Genomic DNA, 22940 nt, shown 5'->3' on the forward strand with positions numbered 1-22940 from the left:
GGGGGGGGGGGGGACATGAGAGACAAAAAAACAAATGGCACAATTTTATCTGAGCTTTCAGATCAAACTATCAAACGCAAAGAACTACTGTACTTGCAGGTGGGGCATAAGGTTCACAATTGCAAACGTACTCCTTTGCCTAAAACAATTTAACTATCTCTACATATAATGAAAGCAGAAAGAAACAAAGTCACATCTATATAATGGCACAAGCATACCAGGAAAAAAAAAGAATACTATGGAGACATTTACCCAGCGTTTGATGATCAAAAAACCTAAAGTAAAACTTTTATATTTAGATACTTCTGTGTCCACCTTAAAGCATATTGTGTGTGAAAAGACTGAAGTACTCTGGAAATATGCCGTGTACAAAATACCTCCCCATATAAACAACATTCACACAAGGCACTTCATTCAGTAAGAAAAGAGAATCACAGTCCTTTCTACTACCAGAAACTGCCTGCATAGCAACAATACGAGGACAAAATCTTTCCAGACTTTTGTGTGGTACCACAAAAGGAGTTTCAGAAAAAAAAAGTTGTTGGGGGATTTTTTTGGTTTTAAAACAAGCAGAATAGTAAAACTTTGTTGGTTTGAAAATAAAGACCAGAGTTCATTCCTCTTAGCATTTTGTCCCCAATATTATCAGCTTAGGACGCTCTGTACACTTTCTGGTGTGTTTTTTTGTCAAACACAGTGCTTCTGGGATATTTAGTGTTTGGTTTTTTCTGATGGCACTCAGAAGGCAGCCAGTCACCAGGTGATGAGGAGAGAAGGGTTTTCGTGAATGTTTCCACAGTGAGACTCCAAGGCGTCCCCTTGGGGCAGAGACAAGAGGGGCGCGTGTGGGAGGATCTGCCTGAGTCTGAGAGATGTGGCTGTAGAAAGGAGCGGAGATCAACAGAGACGAGGATGGAGAGCGCGGGCGGCGCTGTGGTGTGTCCTGCTACCTGCCTCTCAGATTCTGCAGGACTCCGTAAACCTCTTCTTCTTTGCTGAGTCCCTCAAAGAAAGGCAGCAGGTCCAGGAGCTCTGTGTCATTCATATCGTCAAACCAGGATTGGACAGGGACCTTGGGAGACGGGGAAACCACCTGCAGTTAGCTTTTATTTAATACCAAGTGGCATCACCAAAGCCCCTTTTACACTGGACCCACAAACACCCACTAACATCTGGCTATTGTCTTTCATCTGGTTCTCATTCCCAGGAATTTATCGGCCCCAGCTCAATGGTTCCTGGGTGGACATGCAAATCTTTGCCCCTTTCCTTGCGCATAGAAGTTCTACATTATTTATTGTTTTTTTACAGTCTATGGGAACAACGGGCAATGACGAGTTTGTTCTTTATATCGAGCAAAATGCAACGCTGGCACTAGCGAGGTGAGAGAGCTTGGGACAGATTAAACAATACCAGCACCATGTTTTCCTTATCCTCATTAAAACTATGTTGACTACATTTGTGAGTATATTTAAAGTCATGTTAAGAAAAGTAAAATACAAAATGTATTTAAGATAATGGACTATATATCAAAGTAGCAAACAATGGGAGCCTAAAACTCGTTAGTGGCAAGGTTGTTATAGAACAGAAGCAGCCTCTTACTGTGACAAATATATTAGTGGTTTAGGAACTCACAGCATTTTCGGGGTGGAAAATGTAAGAGGCGGGTGAATTGTCAACAATGATGACGTTGCTGAGCTCTCGTCCCAGCCGGCTGAGGTCTTTGACATAGTTCCCTCTGTGAAAAACGCAGGATTCTCTAAAGAGTCGTGCTCGAAACACGCCCCACTGATCCAGCAGGTCTGCCACAGGATCTGCATACTGTCGAAGTCAAACACACACAGAGCCACGTTACATTGCTATGAAAACAAATATTAGACATGGATTTCACAACTATAAAAACCGCAGATAATAAATCTAATTGTATGTTGTGATGCAAATCTTTGTGGTCATATGTCTGATCTAGAGGGCTAAAAAACCACTTGCAAATACTACACAGTTATTCCAAAAGGAAGCAAAGCAGGTCACCCTTCACAGCGGTGTTTACCTGACAGGAGAGATGCCTCAGGAAAACTCTACTCTACGACAGAACAAGCAAAACTGACACCTAGCTTTTAACGCAGCATGAGGAACATCTGACACTACCGAAACATCAGGCCCTTAACCCAGTAATTTCTGTCATTCATCAAACTTACCCATGGCATTATTGGCTTAGATGCAAAAGACACAGATGGAGAGCGAAGCAGAGGAAGTGTGAACATTCAGACAGCAAGAGCAGATGAAAAATAAATACAGCGCAAAACAGGAACTAGAAAATGTTGTTCCATGGCAGTCGCTGCCTCTTAACCAAAACATGTCAGAATAGAAAACATGTCTGCGTCTCAACACACCTTGGCAAGACTGGCTGTAAAAAGCACACATTCAAATAGCTCTCCCATCTTTTGAAGAAACTCGTCCACATGGGGTCGTTTCAGCACATACACCTGAGAGACACACAGCAGATTTAAGACCAGGTTAGGAAAAAAAACAATATATGATGTAACATGAGTGTCAGACAAACACACCACTCAAAGTATATAATGTGAGAGGAGCAACATTTATTATAACCGTCAGTGATTCATAGCAGCATTAAGACAGTGCAGTGCTACGTACAAGAACACAGGATTTCTTGAATTATCAAAAATCTTGGTGAAGAAGATATCAAAGATATCGTCCTCACTCACGGTTTAGATGTCCTCCTCTTTCTGTCCAGCGGCTGCCACCCAGTGCAAGTAATCATGAATAGGCCTACCAGGATACAAACAGCCTATCCTGGATTACTTGAACTAGATCACAGCCATTCTCTTCAGGATCTTCACATAAATGGAACTCTTGCCCCTAATTAAAAAGGTATACTTGATTAAAGATGTCTTTTTATTGTGTGTGTACAATACCTGATGAACGGTACCATCGATCTCCACTGGAACAATAAAATCAGCATTGCTGATAGGCTGTGTGAAGAAACACAATAGCATATCAGGGTCATTCAAAACTGGTGTAGTGCCACAACTGATCAGCAGAGGTCATGCTAGGAACACTGAAACTTTGCAATTCATTATAATTTCATGTAACAGTATACTATATAGCTACACTACTAGCACTACTAACAATGATGGTTAGTCTCTCATCTATAATTGTTAAGCACTTACTTGTCAATTATCATTTGTGCATAACAATGAGTTCAACAAGCAGTAGTATAACTGAAACTGTATCTATTACTCACAATATTTGTTTTTTGCATTATTGTTAATTTTATTACAATATTTAACATAATTACCATGCACTAATTGTGTGTAAACTAGATTAATTAAGATTTTAAAGACAAGTTTATTAACAAGTTTACTGTAGCACATCATGTCCCGCACCATCCAGGTTGTGATTGGTCGGTTCACAAAGACATCGACTTCATGAAAAGTTCAAAATGTTTCAACAAAAGATCTAATATAACTAAATATGCAGCCAACCAAACCCTGCTTATATTATCCCTACTGTATCGCTAGTTTCTGCTGCAAAACCTCAACTAACAGATGAACTTTATTGAGGATGTTAAGGAGGAGAAGGATGTGGGCTGGTGCATAATCAAAGTGATTTCTCACAGTGCTCCTGATGGTCAGTAGGACTATGGAGCACAGAGCAGGTCGCATATATATATTTGTGCAATTTAAACTTTTATTAGGTTTCCTGGTGTGCGGCAAGCAGATAATACACAACAGTCAAACAAATAGAATGCATACATTAATACATTTTTTATTAAATTCATTATTTTCCAAATCCCTCCTCATCTCCTTCCTTCTGCAACCTCTTAAGTAACAGAACTAAACAGGCAACAAGGTGGTCGTCCCCGAAATTTCTATATGTGACCACTGTATTACCTGCAGCTGGTTTCCAACATCAGCCACCTTATTACCATCCTATTTTTTTGTGCACAATCAGGACTGTAATATTGCCCCTGCTGTTACTGCATCACATCCTCCACCACCTGCTGCTCTCCTGACTTTGTTTACACTGTGATCTAAATGGATTTGACACCGCTTTGACTTCTTGCAGGTTATTGGTTGAGATTTAGATATAAAAGGTAAAGATAACGTCAGATATATAGAATATGTATTATTCTCACTGCAAGGTATATATACACACAGTATGCTTTACAATTATGTAGGTAAATTCTAAAATTAAAATGTACTTCTGTTTTCAGGGTAGCTAAAGTTAGGATTTTTTAGATTTAGACTGTCACACCAACTGGTGACTATATCTTTCAAACATAGAAGGCCTTAACCAGCTCACACACTGACAGCTGACAACTGCAGAACTGTGCACACCATCAACAGTAAACCTCTGAGTTTTAGTCTCTTCTTACCTTGAATGAGCTGTGGACAAGTGTTTCGTCCAAGTCAATCACCACACACTTTTTTCCATAGTCAGATATTATCATCTCTGGTAGGAGATATTTGGCTGGTGGCTGGGGGGGACAAGGCAGATAGTGTCAGATACATGGCGAGAGACAGAGTATTTGAGAGAGAAAGACGGTGAGAGAGAGATAAAGAACATATACTTTGCATAAATTACTGTGCCAGGCTGAGCAGAAAAGCCAACACCATGTTAGGAAGAGCCAACCCATCTCCATGGGTGACAATGCGGCTGACATAAAGCGATGTCTGGAATTGCATTTAATGGACCTATTGCTTCAAATAACACCCTATGGAATTATTCAACAGCAGACATTTCCCTGCTATAGCCACCTACTCAGAGAAAGTATCGCTGTCTTAAATCCCCCTAGATTCTCAAATCTATGGAGATAGATAAAACTTTTCACATATTCTCACAGACAAAGGCCATGCAAAGGTTAGCTACTGCTGCTGCTGCTGTAGAGTACTGTTAGTTTCATTGAAATCACTCAAACTTAAACCATATGAAAATGCCATTAAACGTCAAAGTCGTGTGTAAACGTGAAAGGATGAAATCATGCAGGAAGTTTGCTCCAGTACAGGAACAGTGCTCTACTAAAAAAATCCATTCACTTTTGATGGATCTTAAGACTTCACGTAGTCACTGATGGGTGATTTGAGCGCTATGTTGGTCAGACCACCAGATAACCAGATCACGGGAGTTCCTTCATTTAGTGATGGGATGAATTAGTTTCACCCATTAGAGCTGAACTCTCACTAATATTATTCAATTGCATGGATAAGTAGTACAATTAATGGATTTACTTGTTGCCTGGAAGCACCTGAGGAAACTGGTTTATACTTTAACTTGTTAGACAGTTAGTCTCACAGTATTTTCAAAAGCATACAAACCACCAAGTGTCACTCATGCAGATCAGGCACTGAGGCGCCATTTAAACCCATAGGTGCATATACACCTTCCACACAGCCAGAGCTACGATCGGCTGAAAATGAACCGCAGTACGGTAGAAGAGCAATAGCTCTCTGAGGAGAACTGGAGCCCACACAGACAGGATGTGCCAGCACCAGCCCACTCAGCCTGCATGCAAAGGAAAAGACAAAAAAAAGGCAATACATACACTAGGGACAGGGATGACCTCGACCTGGTCACACTACAACACAAGAGATAGACACACACAGACACATACAAAAACAGGGTGAGGGGAAGGAAGGAGAACAAAAAAAAGAGGCTAAAAAAAGTCCCCCAGAGATAAAGAGGGACACAATGGAATAGCATGTGTTTAATGGAGGAGCAGCCCACCTTGGGAGGCGATCCGTTCTCCTCAACAGGTGGAGGCAGGGAGCTGGTGTTGGTGGTGGCTGGCGGTTCCACATTGTAGTTGCGGAAGCAGCAGAAGAATGTGCTGAAGATGCCCCGGCTCCTCTGCTTCTTTAGGCTGCTGTTCGACTGGGACGCTGTCAAAACAACAGGAGGGGGTGGGAGAGCAGAGGGTGAACAAGTGGATATGCAAATCTAACATTCTGTCATAAAAATGGAGCGGGCTGAAGCTAGGAAGCGTTTCTGCTTGGTTATTTGCATGCTGAGTGGGGATGCCGCTGGAATAACTGGGAACAAACTGTTATATGTTCATTACAATTTGCACAAGTGGCCACAGCGGTGTGAGCTACACTGAATTACAAAAATAGGTGAGGCCTTGACAGTGTAATTAAATGGCATTAGTGTTGGTTTTGTTGGCCCGGCCTGGCAGAACCACTGATCAGAAAATAACTTAGCTGGCTGGGTGACTTCATCAGTCACACATAGCGACAGCTCAGAGCGTGCTCTGCTCTGATTGCAAATCGCCTCTCATTCCAGGACTACAGAGCGGGGCCTAAATCAGACACTGAGCTTTTATTAATAGTGACAAGTTAGACACTGCTCCCTCCACCCTCCTCCTTTTTGCCCTGTCGTGGATCCCGTCACCGGATTGGCCTAGAAGTCACCATTTTGAAGGCTTGCTTATGATTCCCCTCCCATATTTCAGCTGGCAGGTGAGTGACTGAAGCAGCCTGGACATGCACAAGAGACGACGGGAGAAGGAGGTGGGAGGCCCTCAGCCCCCGCAGAGCCTATACAAGGCTGCATTCCTCTCCACCCATTAGTCTCCCCCCTGCTCACCCCTCGGCTCACACAAGCAGAATGCTTTTGCAACTGAAGACCAGCGAAGAGCAAATAGCATTATGTCATGTCTTTTGGCTTCTTGATATTGTGCCACTTTGTGCTCCTGACCTTAAACAAATACCCAGCAGACATTTGTCATAGGAAACACTGAACACACTGAGGAACACCTATCGCAAAGGCCTTCAAACAAGCTAGGGCACAATGTATTAGTTAGGACGACAAACTTACAAATACAACAACTATTTTTACGTCAATCCAGCTTCCTTGAGTGTTTTTCCAACTAAACAGTCCTGCGTGCCACTGTACCCTGAGACCACAGAAGCAGCCGATGCCTCATATCGTGTCATGAAAGGGCAGAATGTGTAGCACTATTGTTTTAGGAAGATTACTTCAATTCTGTATTCCACAGCTAAAAATACTGGTGCGTGCAGGAAAGGTATCAGACACTGACAGAGTAACAGCATGTCACGGCTACATGAAACACTTTCTGCCTTCCCTGATCTCTGTCATTTCCCTCTATCACTGGCTTCCAGTCACATTAATTACAGCCTGCCACGCTAGGGCACGCAGTGCTGGGTACGACTATATCTTATCACATAAGCTCGTTCGCTCGAAGACAAGTTAAGTACAATACATCCATCCATCAACAAGGAAACAACATTAGAAGAGTCGGACTATTTTAAGTAACTTAAAATCCTGCACACATGGAACTACTCAGAGAAGCAATACCGATGGAGTAGTACAACTCCAAAGTATTTGACTATTACTCAATATGTTTGTTTTTGGTTGTGTTATAGTTCATTTTATTACAATATTTTAGACAGAAAAAGTTAGTTTAGTTTAGTGTAGAAAAATTGGTTACTGATGATTACTGAAGATTTATTTTTATTTTTATTTTTTTAAAGGTAAGTTTATCTGTTGAACAATTGTTTTGTTTATTTATACTGACCGATGGATACACCTTTTCAGAGTAGTTGAGTATAGTAATATAAAGAATGAGCAAAATTAACAGCTGTTTTGGTGAACAGAGTGAAACTGGGTCCCTTCCATTTAATTCTTTTAAATGTAAGTAATGTAAGCAAAATAAATCCCATATTCCAAAACAAAAAGTGGCATACTTCTGACAAAGAGGAATAAAACAGGACACACAAGGTGCCTGCTACAGGGTTCAGAGTATAAAAGGCCATCAGACCCAGTCTACTGGAAAATACCAAACTTTTACACAACACTGCAACAACCACCAAATACCAAACTAATAAACTGGTTTAGAGATTTGTTTGGAAATATCACCGGAGCACAGAATGCGTTATTTTAGGAATTCAGAACTCAGAAGAAAATATAACCGAACTGTTCCCTATGATCCCCTAGATTAAGTTAGAGAGCAATGCTGCAAGATGATCATATCTGCCATAATAAACATGGTTTCAATTCAAAAATAACCTAATCAGTACCACACAACTTCCTTTATTAAACTGGACTTTGTCATTTCAGCTCTACATTACTGTAAAACTGGGACAGTGGGGCAGTTGTCAGCTTCCTGTGACTCATCACTACAACCGGCTGATTCCTGCACAAAGACCCTCAGAAAACTGCCAAGATTACAGAGTCATGCACAGAGCACAACTGTGCCTCAAACACACAGCGCCCACCTGGGTGGATGGAGGGTAGTCAAACACTATAAGAGGGTACAGTCTGTTTAATTAATAAAGAGGTATTTCTTCACATCTTCCCCAGAACACATCCCAAGGTTTCATTACCAAACATGTATTGAACCCAGCCTCTTGGTCTTACAGTATATCCAGCACTAGGCTGTCCACATGCAAACACACTATGAATCATTTGTCAGTAGGTGTGACAAATGGGGTCCGACCAAGAAAAGCCACCTCTTTCTTCACCCAGGAGGAGTGGATGTTGAGACACACGAAATATGCAGTGCAAAATAAAAGCCTTGTGTCTGGTCTGCTGCAGGTGGTACACTGAGCATGTGCCTAAATAATACTACAAACCTGTCAGTGGACTGGCTTTCCACATATATCCACTACGTCAAATGTAAACACAGTACTCTCACAGGCACTAGGCCTTTACCCCTTTAGTCTACAGAAATAAATTAACTCCCACTGGCATTACACATAAAGCATATTTGCATCCAAAGAGTAGAGAGGACCAAATAAGACACTGTTCTAAGAGTGTTTTATTGACAGCATGGAAAAAGGTTGCTTTGGAAAGTCACACATAAAGAGGCAACCACTTTAATCCCCTCAAAACACAACATGTTCACACGTTTGAGGAATCTTTGTGAACGCACTCTGGCTACAACACAAGCAGCTTTCATAAGTGGCCTCAGCTCTGAAGTGTGACAGCTTCCAGCATGAACAGATCTTTACCTCAGCAAACTATGTCAAGTTCCAATAACTTAAAGGGCTCACTATATAATCACAATCTAAGCAAAAAGCTTGTTCCACCACCAAAAACCAAAACACTGAACCTGCCATAGTTCCCAATTTTATTTACACATCTTTTGATTCACTTATTTTACTAGAGACAACAACTCAAACTTGTTACCAGACATTCATAACATATATTCATTAAAAATGGGAGACCATTAAAGGAAAACATGCAAACGTTACACACAGAAAGGCCACACCATTGGATTCAAACATCATAATCAAGAATGCAACAAGTCTTTTAATAAAACACCATGTAATGTATTTTTGTCTCATCTTTAAAAAATGGCTTTTAAAATAAATCAAACATTCTCCTCTGATTTGCCTGTGCTGGCCAGATCTTAAAAGGGAAACTGTGGCCAAGTTTGTATCATTACAATGTGGGGAGTATATGCAAATGAACACAGTTCATCTCCCCATGCCCCCAAGGTTCCCTACTCATTTGCCACAAAAAGTCAGTCTTTGGAGGCAGGCATACAAAGAATTAGAAAGTACAATCTGTCTGTCTGGTAACAGAGAAATAAGTGAGGAGTTTTGGGTGCAGGCAACATGGAGGGAAGTTAAACATTGTTCATTTGCATATACTACCCACACTGTAATGATACAAAGCTGGTTGAAAATCAGCAAAGTTTCCCTTTAACAAAAGGTCACAGTACATCCAGTCAGTTAAATTGACGTTCAACTGAACATGTGCTCATTTCGACAGAGTAATCCATGCTGAACTTAGTTGGCAGCTGCAGGTTTTTCATTTGCAAGTCAAACGTTTGAAATAAGTCTGAATATACTTAACATGCATGAGGTCAAATAGGGAACTCTTGTCTGTAACAGTCAATAACTAATATGGTAGAAATTACAGTGGAAGTTATGGAACACCTGCAATGCTCAACGTATACCACAACACATAAATCAAGCCTGAGGAGCGCCTTGGATTCAGTGACGACAGAGCAGGGTGAAGGGATCCTGTAAGAGCCGCCCATTCATGTCACAAACTCATTATGGTCCTAGTGCAAAGGTCTGAGTGGAGTGGTGACTTTAAATAGTTGAAACACCCCTTCAGCAAGACCCTCCGAAATCCCAACAAGAACAAAAACTGTTCAATAAGATCGCAGCCCGTATCGTATTCATTTAAAAATCAAGTTTCAAAACTAAAGCCTAGTATGAAGTAGAATGAAAAAAAAAAGGATCATTGTCATCTTTGCAAGTAGTTATACTTGGCCTCGAGGTCAGCGGTGCTCTGGCCAACAGGGCAGCGATTCTATATTTAGGCTGCTACTTGGCAGCCGAACCAGTGTCAAAGGCAGGCACATGTCGTAAGACTGCCAGCAGAGGAACACTGAGAGCAAAGGTGGTCAATTTGTGTCCAGACAGTTTGGAGCCTGTTCAAGCAATGGAAGACTACCTGTCAAATTCCTCTAGGACAGCTGCTGGGATGGGCTAAATGTTTAGTGATTTACAATAGATGAGGGAGAGTAAAATCATCAGTGGCTGCCTATACAATAAACTCAGAGAATAAACCTAAAAATCCTGCTGCATCAGAAAAAATGTGCTACCTTTTCAATACAATCTTGTCAGATTCTGGTTCATAACGCAGCTGATGACTATGAGCCTCACACTCCCAGTTTCCAGAACCATTGGAAGAACATTCATGGCCCTACTATTCCTATAATGATGGTAATATTTGACTTGGCCCCAGGGAAGAATTCTGTGTGACTCATGTTTAAGAGAAAATGCAAGAGGTAGGAAACAAACAACATCACTGCTCTACTTCATCCTCTAACTCAACTGTGTCCTGTGTAACAGACAACTCTTACTCATGTGTACGTTAGGTGTGATTTTCATGAATAAACAGCCTTCTGCACAACAGTGAACTCCCCCTGTGTGAGTGTGTGCGCTGCTTCTCTGTTGGTAAACAATCATATTAAATGCAGCCAGAATGAGAGTACAAGTTACAAGTATGCCTGCTGTCTCTGAATTAGATGTGCTAAATTGTTCTTACACAATGTAGGGAATGAAAATACTTCACTGATACCTGACCTACATTAAAGTTAGAAGACCTACAGTGCGTCCTTACTTAGCACTACACAACAAATCCTGAGCTCAAGACAATAAAAAATATTTCACTGCACGCTTAAATGATCAAATGAAATGATCAACCCATAAATTGGTTGATCTTTTAATAAATCGTGTAGAAAGAAAAACCCCCATCACAAGCCTAAAATGATGCCTCACATTTGCTTACATTCTCTGACCAACACCCAAAAGACCAAAGGGAAAAAAAGTCCGTATCAACAAAGAAAAGAAAGAAAGGAAAGCAAAAGACAATCTGCTTTTATAAACCACAGCCAGCATTGTTTGACATTTTAACTGGAAAGTTTCTTAAACCATTAAATTAATTTGAACCACTCGCAGATGAATTTTCCTATCAACTAACCACTTATTGACTCATCATTTCAGCACCACTCATACCCAGTGACCCTAAATGACTTCACTGTCACCTCACCCAGCACACCAACACAGCCTCCAATCACCAAATAAATGCACTTATATCTGCGTACGTTTTAGTGCCAAACATTCAGATTGGGCCCAATCCCAACCTGCAATGATACTCTCCCTGACTCCCACATACCTGCATTATAATCTCACATAGAACTCATAGTAGTTACTGAGGGACACCTTTGTACCCTCAGAGGTGAATGCATTGTTGTGTTTGAAAGACTGAAGTTCTCATATTACTAACAGTCCCACAAGTGAGGTTTGAGGTTTGAGGTGTGATACTGATACACGTCCCATGGGCCTGGGTGACCCGGGAAGTGTGGAGAGTGGCCCCGGGAATGGGAGTGAATGGACATCAGCATCCACGGTCTTTAAGGAGAGATTTAACCTCCACTGCCGATCATCCAAAAGACTGAGTGGAGAAATAAAGAGCAATTACAGATGGAGAGCAAGTGAAAATGAAGGCACACAGAACCATTTTGACCCTGAGATCCCATCTACGTGGGCGGGCACACAACACAAGATACACAAGGTAGTCATCGGAGATAAGGCAGCTTCATTGATTACTACATACGCAAAACAGGTAAAAGCACAGCGATGTAAATCTGTGCATCCTACGAGGGGACCACGGGCTTTACCACACAGTCCATGTCTTTGTGCTAATTCACTGGACATTTCACATCCAACATTACTGACAGCAGACAGCTCGCATCTGTCCGCGGGCATGCTTCGTCAGAAATAAAAACTTTTTGCTACCCTTCAGACCAAACCACCATGAACTTCTTGTGGTCGTGATTCATACAGTGACTCACCTATCAGATCGTTTAGTCCCGTTACACAGCCGAGACACAACAAGCAGAGTGTACAGATATTGAGAAGTGAAGCTTTGTCATCTTTAGGTTTAACTGACTAACCTAGTGTTGAAGTTAAAGGGATAAAACCACACTGTCGACATACTCAACAGCACACACGTTGAGCTCGTCCCGATAACTTACTCTGGACAATACCCAGCTGATAAAGTTGTTGCTTACTACGAGTGTGTTGTTAACTAGTTTACAGGGTTATATATCTATGACTATCACAAACAGGCAACCCGTGTCTTCAACTACTACAGCGGCTAGCCAGCGAGCTACAAGCTAACGTCAATCGAGAAAAGTAGTTAGCCAGCTAGCATTAGTTCACCAGCGTTAATGTACTTTTACATACCTTTTTCCTGGTTAAAGGATATTATTTCCTCCTCCTTCGGGTTGGAAACTTGGGTTATGATGGACATGTGGTCCATTTAGGCGGGTGGTTATTCCTGTTTCGTTTCCCACAATGTTACTCGTACTATCGCGCTTGCTCCGTCTGCTAGCTCCTGTTAGCTCTCTGTTCAAGATGAGGATGGCGGCCGTCCGAGGAGACGTGTTGTGGCAGCGGTGGTAGCCAGCCAGCTAGCGCGGTGCTGAATGGACGCCAGTGGATGGCTGTCATTTACGGCTCTCCGCAAAATATCATCGCTGCACACGAGTATCTTTGTGAGCAACCACGACAGCGACCGCGGATAAGAAAACCTAAAACAAGCGACGGTGAATTGCTAACTAGCCGAAGTTAGCAGGTAGCTTGGGTTAGCGGGTTAGCTGAGAGGCTCCGATCATCCGAAACGTGAGGCCGAGTCTGGAACAGCGCTGAAAACACTAGGAAGCCCGTCGGGGGGTTGTTCTTATCCAAAAACATGCACCAAACGCAAGTTGTTCAACGTTAAAGTTAGCTAACACTTTAATGCAAACAGTTCATATCTGCTGGCCCGACATTCCCTGTGCAACATGGAGGCTTTATGTATTTTGAGTTGATCTGAAGCGGGGGCACACGGAGTGGGAGTGGGAGGGGGCGGCTTGTGTCTGTGATGGATTCTCTCCGGCAGCCAGCGCAAACTCAGCCGCAACACATTGCTCAACCTCATGCAGCTGGCCTTTCCTCTGTAACTACTGCTGGGCACACGCAACAAATTATAGCTCTTTATTATTATTATTATTATTATTATTATTATTATTATAAGCATAAAATCATAATGCATTCAAAACATAATACAGTTGGTGTACTGAATATGGCGATGCCTAGCGAGTGCTTTAACCCGCTCCTGAGCAAACAACAGCCCGTCAAACAATCCAAGCAAATAGTTGACGGTAATCCAAAACCCTTAGGTGTGTATGCTTGTGTGTGTGTGTAATTTTAACAGGTCGAGAGCGCCACCTCGTGTCTAATTTAGGGAAATGCTTCGAGGATACCAGGCTGCACTCATAATGTAAAAATACCGTACACGCACAGTGCCTGTATTGGTATTTGATCACATCAGTCTAGTACCGGGTTTGGAGCAGATTTATAGTTTCTAGCCAGATGTCTGTGTTTATTTTGTGTTTGTGTGCCTGAAGATAGAGAGTGAGGCCACCTGGTATCTACACTATAGGCTGGTAAGATGGTATTTTCTCACAGAGCTGCTTTTAATTAAGCACTTCAGAAACATGTCACTTTATGATGGGAAACGTGTGACAGAAAACGATGGGAAATCACCACCTTCCTCGGGTATTTTATAATGTGGTAGCCTGTTCTGGCACCACAGAGCCAAGAGGATATAAAGACACTATAAGTCATTTTTGAGCGTGTGGTATCTCCCTATGCCTTCTCCTCAAGCCCAATCAGTCATATGTTTGACTGGAGAACCATCAGAGGTTTGCTGGTGTGTCCCTCGGATAATGTATGGTGTGCTGTACATGCTGCTATTGATTGATGCAACTGATTTCCTCCTCATTTTGAACCATTGTCCCGGAGTGTTTTTGGCGCTCCAGTAAGGTCTGATGGGCTCGTTGTGGACCACCCCTCACTGCGGTGCAGTAGTGAAGGATAAATATATCCCCCTCCACCTCCTCCTCCTTCCGTTGAATCCGCAACATCCCGACTGGCCGAGGCTGGTGATCGCAGGCAGCGGCAGCGGCAAGCCCCCACAAGACGGATGAATTAGAAAAGCTGCAGTAACCACCGCCACCCCCTTTTCTTTTATTTATTTAGTGAAGAGTCGGTCTGTAAACACTGCTGCCCTCATCTTGACAGTGTGAAGCGGATACAAGGTTAGTAAAAACAAGTCTGGTTTTTTTTGTACATAGGGTTAAATATAAGACAAATCAGTTCAAAAGGCCTGTGTGTGACCGGCTCTGTGTGCATGAAGCAGTGAAACAGTAAACCCTCAATTTGTATGCAGGACGCTTTGCTGGGGTCCTGCTTAGCCATGGTTACACTTTGGCATGGACGGGACTTGTTAGTGCAACTCCTTTAACTTCAACTCCAGAGTGCGCGACATGAGCCTGGCACACACACACACACACACACACACACTCACACACTAACACACCCACGCACACTCAACCAGGTACAAGTGCGTTATTCTCCACTGGAAAGTAAGTCTGTCTGTTTTCTTAACTCCGATGCACCATTCTCGGTCATTCCACTCAGTGCTAATTATTCTGTGAAGTGAGTCCCCAGCGCCCCTCAGATCACATAGCACTGCAGCTGCCCTGCTGTACAGCAGACCAACTGCAAGAGCTATAATAGGAAGGAGAGGTAGGGTTGCGCAGCTGACGATGCTGATTCCGAGGAGCTAGAGCTCTGCAGTCCTATTTAAGTCACTGCCCTGTCGATCCTAAAGGCTTATTTGTAAAATTCCACCTCTTTAAAAAAAACTCCTCTGTATCTGGCACGAAGAACATGTGCTGATTGGTGTTCAGGGTATATTACTTTAGCCTCCATAATGTTTCTATATGTATGCATATATTTTTTAGTAGATGCATTATATTGTGATTGCATTTGAAATGGTTGAGTGTTGCCAGGGAATCCACATTCCACCTGATAAACTGAACAATCGATGTATACAAGCTTCAGATTCTTTAATGTGGTGTTGTGCTCTTAGTCCACTTAAGATGTATTAGTCACATTTGTATGGTACAGCCCACACAGTATTAGCAAGACAAAGCTGTCAAAGATCGCTGTCACACTGTGTCAGATGTGACTAAAAAACATTTTCTTCACAAATGGCATCTGAACATCACCCACAAAACACTGCTTCAATAAACCTTGGTAACCTTTTAAACCATCTGATTTTACACTATCATCGATTACTGGTGTCAGATGTGGCTGTTTTTTTTTCTTCACACTCTGTTTGCCTTCAGTCAGGCCTAATATTGTGTGGCTGACTGCTTTTCAACCTGTTAGGCTTCCAGTGTGCAGATTCACCATGGGGATCAAGGCTGCCCTCCCCAGATATGAGCTGTATCTCTACACAGCTGTACTCGGCGTGGCCTTGATATGGGCAGGCAGTTGGATATTTGAAGCTTCAAGTGGTGAGTGCACGACATGTCAATGAGATGTCCTAAGCACATACAGTACAGAGAGTTGAGAACCAATAACACCATGTTAAAGCATACTAAAGTTCACTTCCATCCATTCATATTTATTGAAGTCAGAGCGAGTGGACACTTTTCGAGCAGCTGCTCCAGAGCCATACCAACTTATGAGTAAAGAATCATTCCAGTCAACACTTCCAGTCCAAATAAATCTCACTGAACAATCACTTACCATGTAACAATGGGAAAAATTCACTTTAAAAAACAGCACCCCTACCTATGGTACTGCTCTATTAAAATTAAAATGCGTAGAACAAAGTTAATTTAGAAGATTAAAAGAGTCCCCCTCCCCTAAGGAATTCCTGCATGTTCCTATTAATATGAAGACAATTTAAAGATGCTCTAATTACGTTTGTAATTATTTTCCTGATGGCACTAGTTCAGACTCCCAAACCTTAAATCCTGAAATGCTCCCAAATGTTTCACACAACAAAACACTTAAACTATCCTCTCCCACACTGATCTGAATGGACTGAGTGTAATCTGGTGAGTGGTACTGTCTGTCACCGTCTGCACAGTCAGGCCAGAGTCATGTTGTTAGTTATCATTTTGTCCTGATTCTCTTTCTTTATCACATACTCTCTGACTCTTGAACTGCTCCATCTGTGGGCATTTGTACTGCTCAGGTCTGAATGCTACAGTAGCACTGTACACTTGTAATAGAATCCTGGCTGTGTTCCCAGAAGTAAGAGGCTTTCCCTGACCGACCCTCACATTTTGATATCCTTTTTCATGGCCATTAGTGTAATCAGGCAAAGCCATAGGAGCTACTGTGGGGGCACCTGCCAATCACTTTTGTTGCTGTTTACTGAATGTTTCAACACCACTGCTATTATTATGACTATTATCACACTTGTTCCTATTGTTATTTTCAGCATTTCTGTGTTTCATTCAGGGTATGCAGTGAACTAATCTCCTACAACCAGATTATGACTGTATGAGTGTAGATGTCAGCCTCAAAAATAGAAAAGCTTCGCAATGAGTACATTATGTAATATCTGATGTTATCAAATGGACTCAATGCGCACTCACACCTTAAATTCACTGTGAATAATCCGATAATTACACCAAAGCTGCTCAAATATTTTACTCCTACATTCTCAGAATTTTTATTTTAGCTCACATAGACCCCAAAAATAAAGCTGCCTTAAGTCTGGATTTAGCCCTCCTCAACCTAGAAGAATTACCATATATTGCCATGAGTTTTTTTACCTCTTCATTTTGTTTAGTGAATATCTTGTATGTTTTCTTCTTTATTCAGAGAATATAAACAGAAAGGCCTTCAAAGAAAGTGTGAAACCAGGATGGCATTACTTTGGCAGGAAAATGGTAAATTCCTCGTATATAATCCCAAAGTCATTGTTTTCTGTAATTGGATTTACTGATGCAAGATGTCAAAAGAGAGTGGTTGTCATGTGTTATTAATGCGTCCTCCATTTCCACAGGATGTTGCGGACTTCGAATGGATGATGTGGTTCTCTACATTCCGCAATCATATCCTTTTTGCTCTCACCGGTCATGTTATCTTTGCCAAGATATTCACCCTGCTAGCTCCAAAGGTGTGTGCATGTGTGTGAATGTCCATCAGCTAGCACTAATTACATACAGGTAGAATGGCATGTCTTGTATTATCTGTATCTGTATCTGTGTATTGTATATATATACTGTACCTGTGTGTGTGTGTTTGTGTTGGCACTTGTGAATGAACACAAGCTTTTCTCCAGTCACGACTGTACATGAGATATTATTATTTATTTGATATGTGATATAAACACATTAAATGCAAAGCCATATTGTGCTGATGTGAACATTTTGGCCTTGGGCTGTACAAGTAACTCAATTCAATGCAATTTTATTCTATCCTATTCTATTGAGCAAAAATAATTTGTCATCCTGTATATTTGTACCCCAAGGTCTAACATATTATTAACTTCATGCATGAGCCTGAGTTGCATTGTGTAAGACTGTGACACTGTCTGTTGAGTGTGCCAATGATTCTTTGCTGTGAATATGTTGACATTTTTAAAACAGTTCAATATGTTTTAAACATGTTTTCTGTCTTGTTTCATGTTTACAATGAAGATTGGTATAGATGGAAGTAAGGTAACATTAATAAACTTGTCAATTTTATAACATTTGTCATGCGTTTCATTTAAACTATTGATACATGGACAATAGTTTTGTTTTTTCTCCACAATTTAATCTTTCCATTCTAAGGTAATAAGATACAGCAGTGTTATTGTACTAACACCACTCGTGTGTTGCATTAAATTATGAATAGTATTAAAGTCCTGCCTTGACGTCACACTGACACTGGTCACTCTTTACCCACAGCACAGATCCTTGATCTTTGGTGTGTACGGCGGTTTGGCAGTCCTGGTCACGATGGGCTGGACCTTCATGGCTCTGGTTCTGTCTCACTGCATCATACTCTACAGTGTTGCCTTGGTCAAAAGCAAGTGGATGTCCTTTGCAGCCGGCCTGGCCACGCTGGCCTCCATCAAGCTGGAGCCCTATAACTCCTGGCAGGTGAGTGGTTCTATGAATGCTGAGCTATGGGAATTTGAAGAAGATGTCCGTCTTATGGTCCGAACGTTGTGGACCAGGAGAAGAAGAAATCGTTTTTTAATGAACAGGTATCCTGTGAAAATATTTGAGAACTGATGTAATATAATTAAATTTTTTGTACTTTGGATGAGCTGAAGGCATTGCATGGCTCCTACAGGAAGACCAGTGAAAAGGATAATGCAGTACAATTAAACAGGATAATAGTCAGCACTTTCAAAATAAAATCAAAATGGGAAAAAATCCAGAGAGCTTTAAATAACGATGAAATTTTGGTAAACAAATGCATTAAAGTAGCCTGAAGGTGAGAAGGTAGGACTGATTGCCATGAGGAGAGATTCACATGTTACAACACAAGAGACACAAAGAGGTTAGAAAACATAGAGAACTACTAAAATAATACCATGATATACTCTAGTATGTAACATAAGAACACAATAATGATAATATAAGTGGTAATGTAGTAGTATTATATAGTGATATAGTAGTAAAGAAGTAATATAATTGTAATGTAGTGTTAGATATGCTCCTACTACTTCTTCTACTACTCCTGTTGTAATAATAATTATAACAGTAGTAATATATAGGGGGTTCAAGAGTGAAGCCAAATACTTGTTAGTCTGAAAGTATCACTCATATTCAAAATGATGATGTCTGAGCCTTCAGGAGTCCTTGGTGACGGGATCTTTTGACCTGCAAGACATCCTGTTCTATGGAGGCTGCGGCTTCAGCATCATGCGCTGTATGAGCTTTGCATTAGAGAACTGTGAGAAGAAGGATGGCAACTACACATTCTCTGACCTGCTGAGATACAACTTCTACCTCCCCTTCTTCTTCTTTGGACCTATCATGACGTTCGACAGGTATTATGCCCAGGTGAGGATTTAAGAGGAAATATTTCTGAAGATTTCCTTTCAAGAAGGAAAATTGAGTGAAAGTGAAAAGTGAGCAGCCGTCTGAAATTTGAGAGCAGTTATTAAGACATCACTCATGAGTGCACAATAAACTAGAAGACTGCTGAAGGCTTGAGCAGTACTCGCATATAATGCCATGTCTTTAAATAACTCAATTTAAGAGCCATGGGTAGAGACAGAAGACAAAGACTAAAGAGATTAAAAATCAAAGTACTTCTACTGTTACAGCGTGAGGAATAATCACTGACTGTGTCCAGACAATATCTCTCCAAGTAATGTATATGATATGCTAGGTTTGTCTTATAGTTCTACAAAAAAAAGATTGCTTGTTCACAAAACTGAATGCTTTCAATTCCACAGGCGAATAACACCCAGTTGACCCGCAAGGAAAGGGAGATGTGGAACATCACCACCAAGGCCTTGTTGCATCTGGGAGTTATTCTGGTGGTGGACATGTTCTTCCACTACCTCTACATCCTGACAATCCCCAGTGATATGAAGCTGGTCACCAAGCTTTCTGACTGGTGTCTGGGTGAGTTATGTTTTCAGACTCTTTTCATGTGGCTGTGGTCATTATGACTAGTTCATATTTACTAAAGGGATGATATCTAATATTGGCTCTATGCATCACTTTTACTCCAAACAATGTGATTTTTTCAAACGTGAAAATGTACCACTTTAGTTTCTTAGTGTTTTATATGTGTTAATGTTTCTCAACAACTACCATCAACTTCCTTTGTTTTCCTGTGTACCATTGCAGCTGGTCTGGCTTATTCCAACCTGGTGTATGACTGGGTGAAAGCAGCTGTGATGTTTGGTGTCATCAACACTGTGGCTACACTGGACCACCTGGACCCTCCTCAGCCTCCCAAGTGTATCACCATGCTCTACGTCTTCGCTGAGACGTATGTGTGACTCGCATTAGCTGTGTGAAATCAAACCACTGTGTAGTGTCTTTGCTGACCATGCAGAACATTGAAATTGTGTAAAAATGTTCACATAGAAAATGTCTGTCTTTTGTAGGCACTTTGACAGAGGCATCAATGACTGGCTGTGCAAGTGAGTGAATTTGAAATCATGTGTTTAAATGACAGAACCTACAGCACATAGAAGACGTTTTTGATTCTTCAACTTGAGTTGTTATTTTGCAGGTATGTTTATGACTATATTGGTGGCGATCACGATAAAATCTTCAAGGAGCTCCTGGCAACCTTCTGCACCTTCGCTATCACCACCCTGTGGCTGGGCCCATGTGAGCTGGTGTATATCTGGTCCTTTTTCAACTGCTTTGGCCTCAACTTTGAACTGTGGGTGGCCAAGTTGTTTTCCCTTCCGCCATTTTCTACCATAGAGGTGAGAAACATTGAGATAAATATCACTCTCCTTTAACTCTTTTGACTTATCTTTTAACCTATTTTGCTATGTGTAATTTTTTCCCATTTTTCAGGGTGCAATGGGTGAAGCCATGTCACGCAGGATCCGGGGTGTGTTCAACGCTGCCAACTTCTGGACCATTGTCCTCTACAATGTTCTCTCCCTGAACAGTCTGGAGTTTGCCAAACTGGTGGGAAGACGACTGATTTCCAAAGGTAGGAAACAACAAGGGTAAATTACATAAAATTAAACTTTAAGGCTTTCCTGTCAGTTCTAATAAAAGCGAGAGTGATACAGACAGACATCAAAAGCAACAGAACCTCAAGGGGCACCATCCTCCAGATATCACAAGACTTAACATCCTCCTGTTGCCTTCCTTCACATAGAATAAAAGAATCTTAACAACAGAGCATTGGGGGATGATCCCGAACATCTACGCAGGGCACAGCACAATGACAGCTGTATTCCTTTTCTCTTCTCATTAATTTCTTTTTCCCCTTTCACTTCCTCTCTCTTTCCCTCTTTGTGTTTTTCTTCCAGGCTTTCCCCTGTCTACCCTCTCAGTGTTACTTGTAACCTACTGTGGCGTGCAGTTGGTGAAGGAAAGAGAGAGACAACAAGCCCTGCTGGAGGATCCGGAGCCAGTGAAGCCAGTAGACGGTGGCAAAGAAAAAGCAGAATAAACAGACAGGAAAAACTGACTTTCACAGACTTTATGGTCAACAGCCCCCTCATATTGTTCCATTCTCGGCCTTGCGAACTGCACCGAACTAGACTGTAACAGCCAGTCAGCACCTATATTGTTCACAAGCCTGTGTTTTTGCTTGTGTTTGTCAGAAGCGAGGCAATGTTTTGAACTGTGAAATATCCTCAAGTGCACTTGCTGTAGATAATCGCCACGTCCTTTGGCACAAATCCAGCGATGGTGCATTTTGTATTTGTATTTTATCTGAACTAAAGATTGTTTAACAAATGATAGGGCTGCCAAATATTTTATGAGGCTACACCTAATATAATATATATGGACATACAGTATTTTAAAGGAAAAGCTTCATTGCTCTGTGTGGTTGTCTCCTGGGTTCATTTTAGATTTTTCTCAGATCTGGACTTTTTTTTTTTTTAATCATCGACAGTGATTATTTTAAGTTATATGGGGTCTTAACTCTGCCATAGATCTTAGATCTTAATCATCACAATGTTTAATCGTACTGAAAGGGTTAAAAACTTGAAATCAGAGTGCAATGAAGAAAATAAACAATGGGTGCTGTGGAGGTCCTCCACATAGCTTGTATTTAAATGTAATGTATATTTTCTCTACTGTCACTAAGCAATTATACATCACAATGTTTAGGATAGTCTATTGTTCATTGAGAATGTATTAGTCGTTGAAAGAGATTGAATGTAGTTCAACCGTCCGGAGAACGACAGCTTTACTCCACCACCATATCGTCTACAAGAGATTACTGTAGGTCTGACATTTTGGCATATCTTCCCCCCCCGCCCTCTTTCACATGATCCAGACCCTCAGTTCTCTATGAAAGGCAAGGCAGGGAATATGGGTCAGTCTTATCCTGCCTGTCACCAAAACCTGCTGTATGTCTTCAGTGCAGCAGGCACTGAGAGTTTATGCAGATTGTAATGCCATGTCCCATTGTAGGCTTTTTATTTAATGGTGCTCATTTCAAAAGTTTAACTTGAAATGAAGTTTTATTCCATCCAAAAGCAACACAAGTATGGCTATGAGTTTGTTTTGTTGCAGTACGGAGAGGGGATTAAAATGGATGTTTTGTTGTTTGCTTGGATGGATAAGCACGTTCTGCATTAAAACATTTTGACAATTTAATTTTGTTTAAATCAATGGAAATGCTTTAACAAGTTAATAAAGACTGTGTTCGTCATCGCCACAAGATGGCCCAGTTTGACCAAAGCTGACTCAGTGACTGTAAATAACACATGCACCATGTATACTGTATGAATGGAAAAAATAACTCTACAAACACATGGTTTGCCCACACAGGTGTTTTCAATTAGTTTCCTTGATTAGACCTTTTCTAAGGACTCTGTGTGTGTGTGTGTGTGTGTGTGCGTGTCTGTCTGTCTGTCTGTCTGTCTGT

General features: G+C 41.4%; 2 protein-coding genes across 4 annotated transcripts; one reads left to right on the forward strand and one right to left on the reverse strand.

Annotated features, from left to right (window-relative positions):
* On the reverse strand, positions 1-13409 carry LOC118335201 (CTD small phosphatase-like protein). Of its 2 annotated transcripts, XM_035671424.1 has the most exons (8): positions 12747-13408; positions 5743-5897; positions 5561-5593; positions 4394-4495; positions 2931-2987; positions 2388-2480; positions 1633-1818; positions 1-1072 (listed from the first exon to the last, which is right to left on the reverse strand). In XM_035671424.1, the coding sequence occupies exons 1-8, from the start codon at positions 12820-12822 to the stop codon at positions 947-949; spliced, it is 828 nt and encodes a 275-aa protein (XP_035527317.1). In that variant the 5' UTR covers positions 12823-13408; the 3' UTR covers positions 1-946. The 2 variants fall into 2 exon arrangements, with proteins under 2 accessions (XP_035527317.1, XP_035527318.1); XM_035671425.1 differs by lacking the exon at positions 5561-5593 and having other exon boundaries at positions 12747-13409.
* Positions 13410-14444: 1035 nt separating this feature from the next.
* hhatla (hedgehog acyltransferase like, a) lies at positions 14445-22753 on the forward strand. 2 transcript variants are annotated; one of them, XM_035671422.1, is made up of 13 exons: positions 14445-14644; positions 15783-15910; positions 17235-17302; positions 17419-17532; positions 18056-18076; positions 18308-18502; positions 19205-19414; positions 19813-19984; positions 20213-20357; positions 20476-20511; positions 20604-20805; positions 20900-21041; positions 21367-22753. In XM_035671422.1, the coding sequence occupies exons 2-13, from the start codon at positions 15805-15807 to the stop codon at positions 21507-21509; spliced, it is 1554 nt and encodes a 517-aa protein (XP_035527315.1). In that variant the 5' UTR covers positions 14445-14644; positions 15783-15804; the 3' UTR covers positions 21510-22753. The 2 variants fall into 2 exon arrangements, with proteins under 2 accessions (XP_035527315.1, XP_035527316.1); XM_035671423.1 differs by lacking the exon at positions 18056-18076.
* The last annotated feature ends 187 nt before the right edge of the window (positions 22754-22940 follow it).

This window comes from Morone saxatilis, unplaced genomic scaffold (genome assembly GCF_004916995.1).
Source record: "Morone saxatilis isolate NCDOM2014 unplaced genomic scaffold, NCSU_SB_2.0 Contig23, whole genome shotgun sequence".
NCBI lineage: Eukaryota > Metazoa > Chordata > Actinopteri > Moronidae > Morone > Morone saxatilis.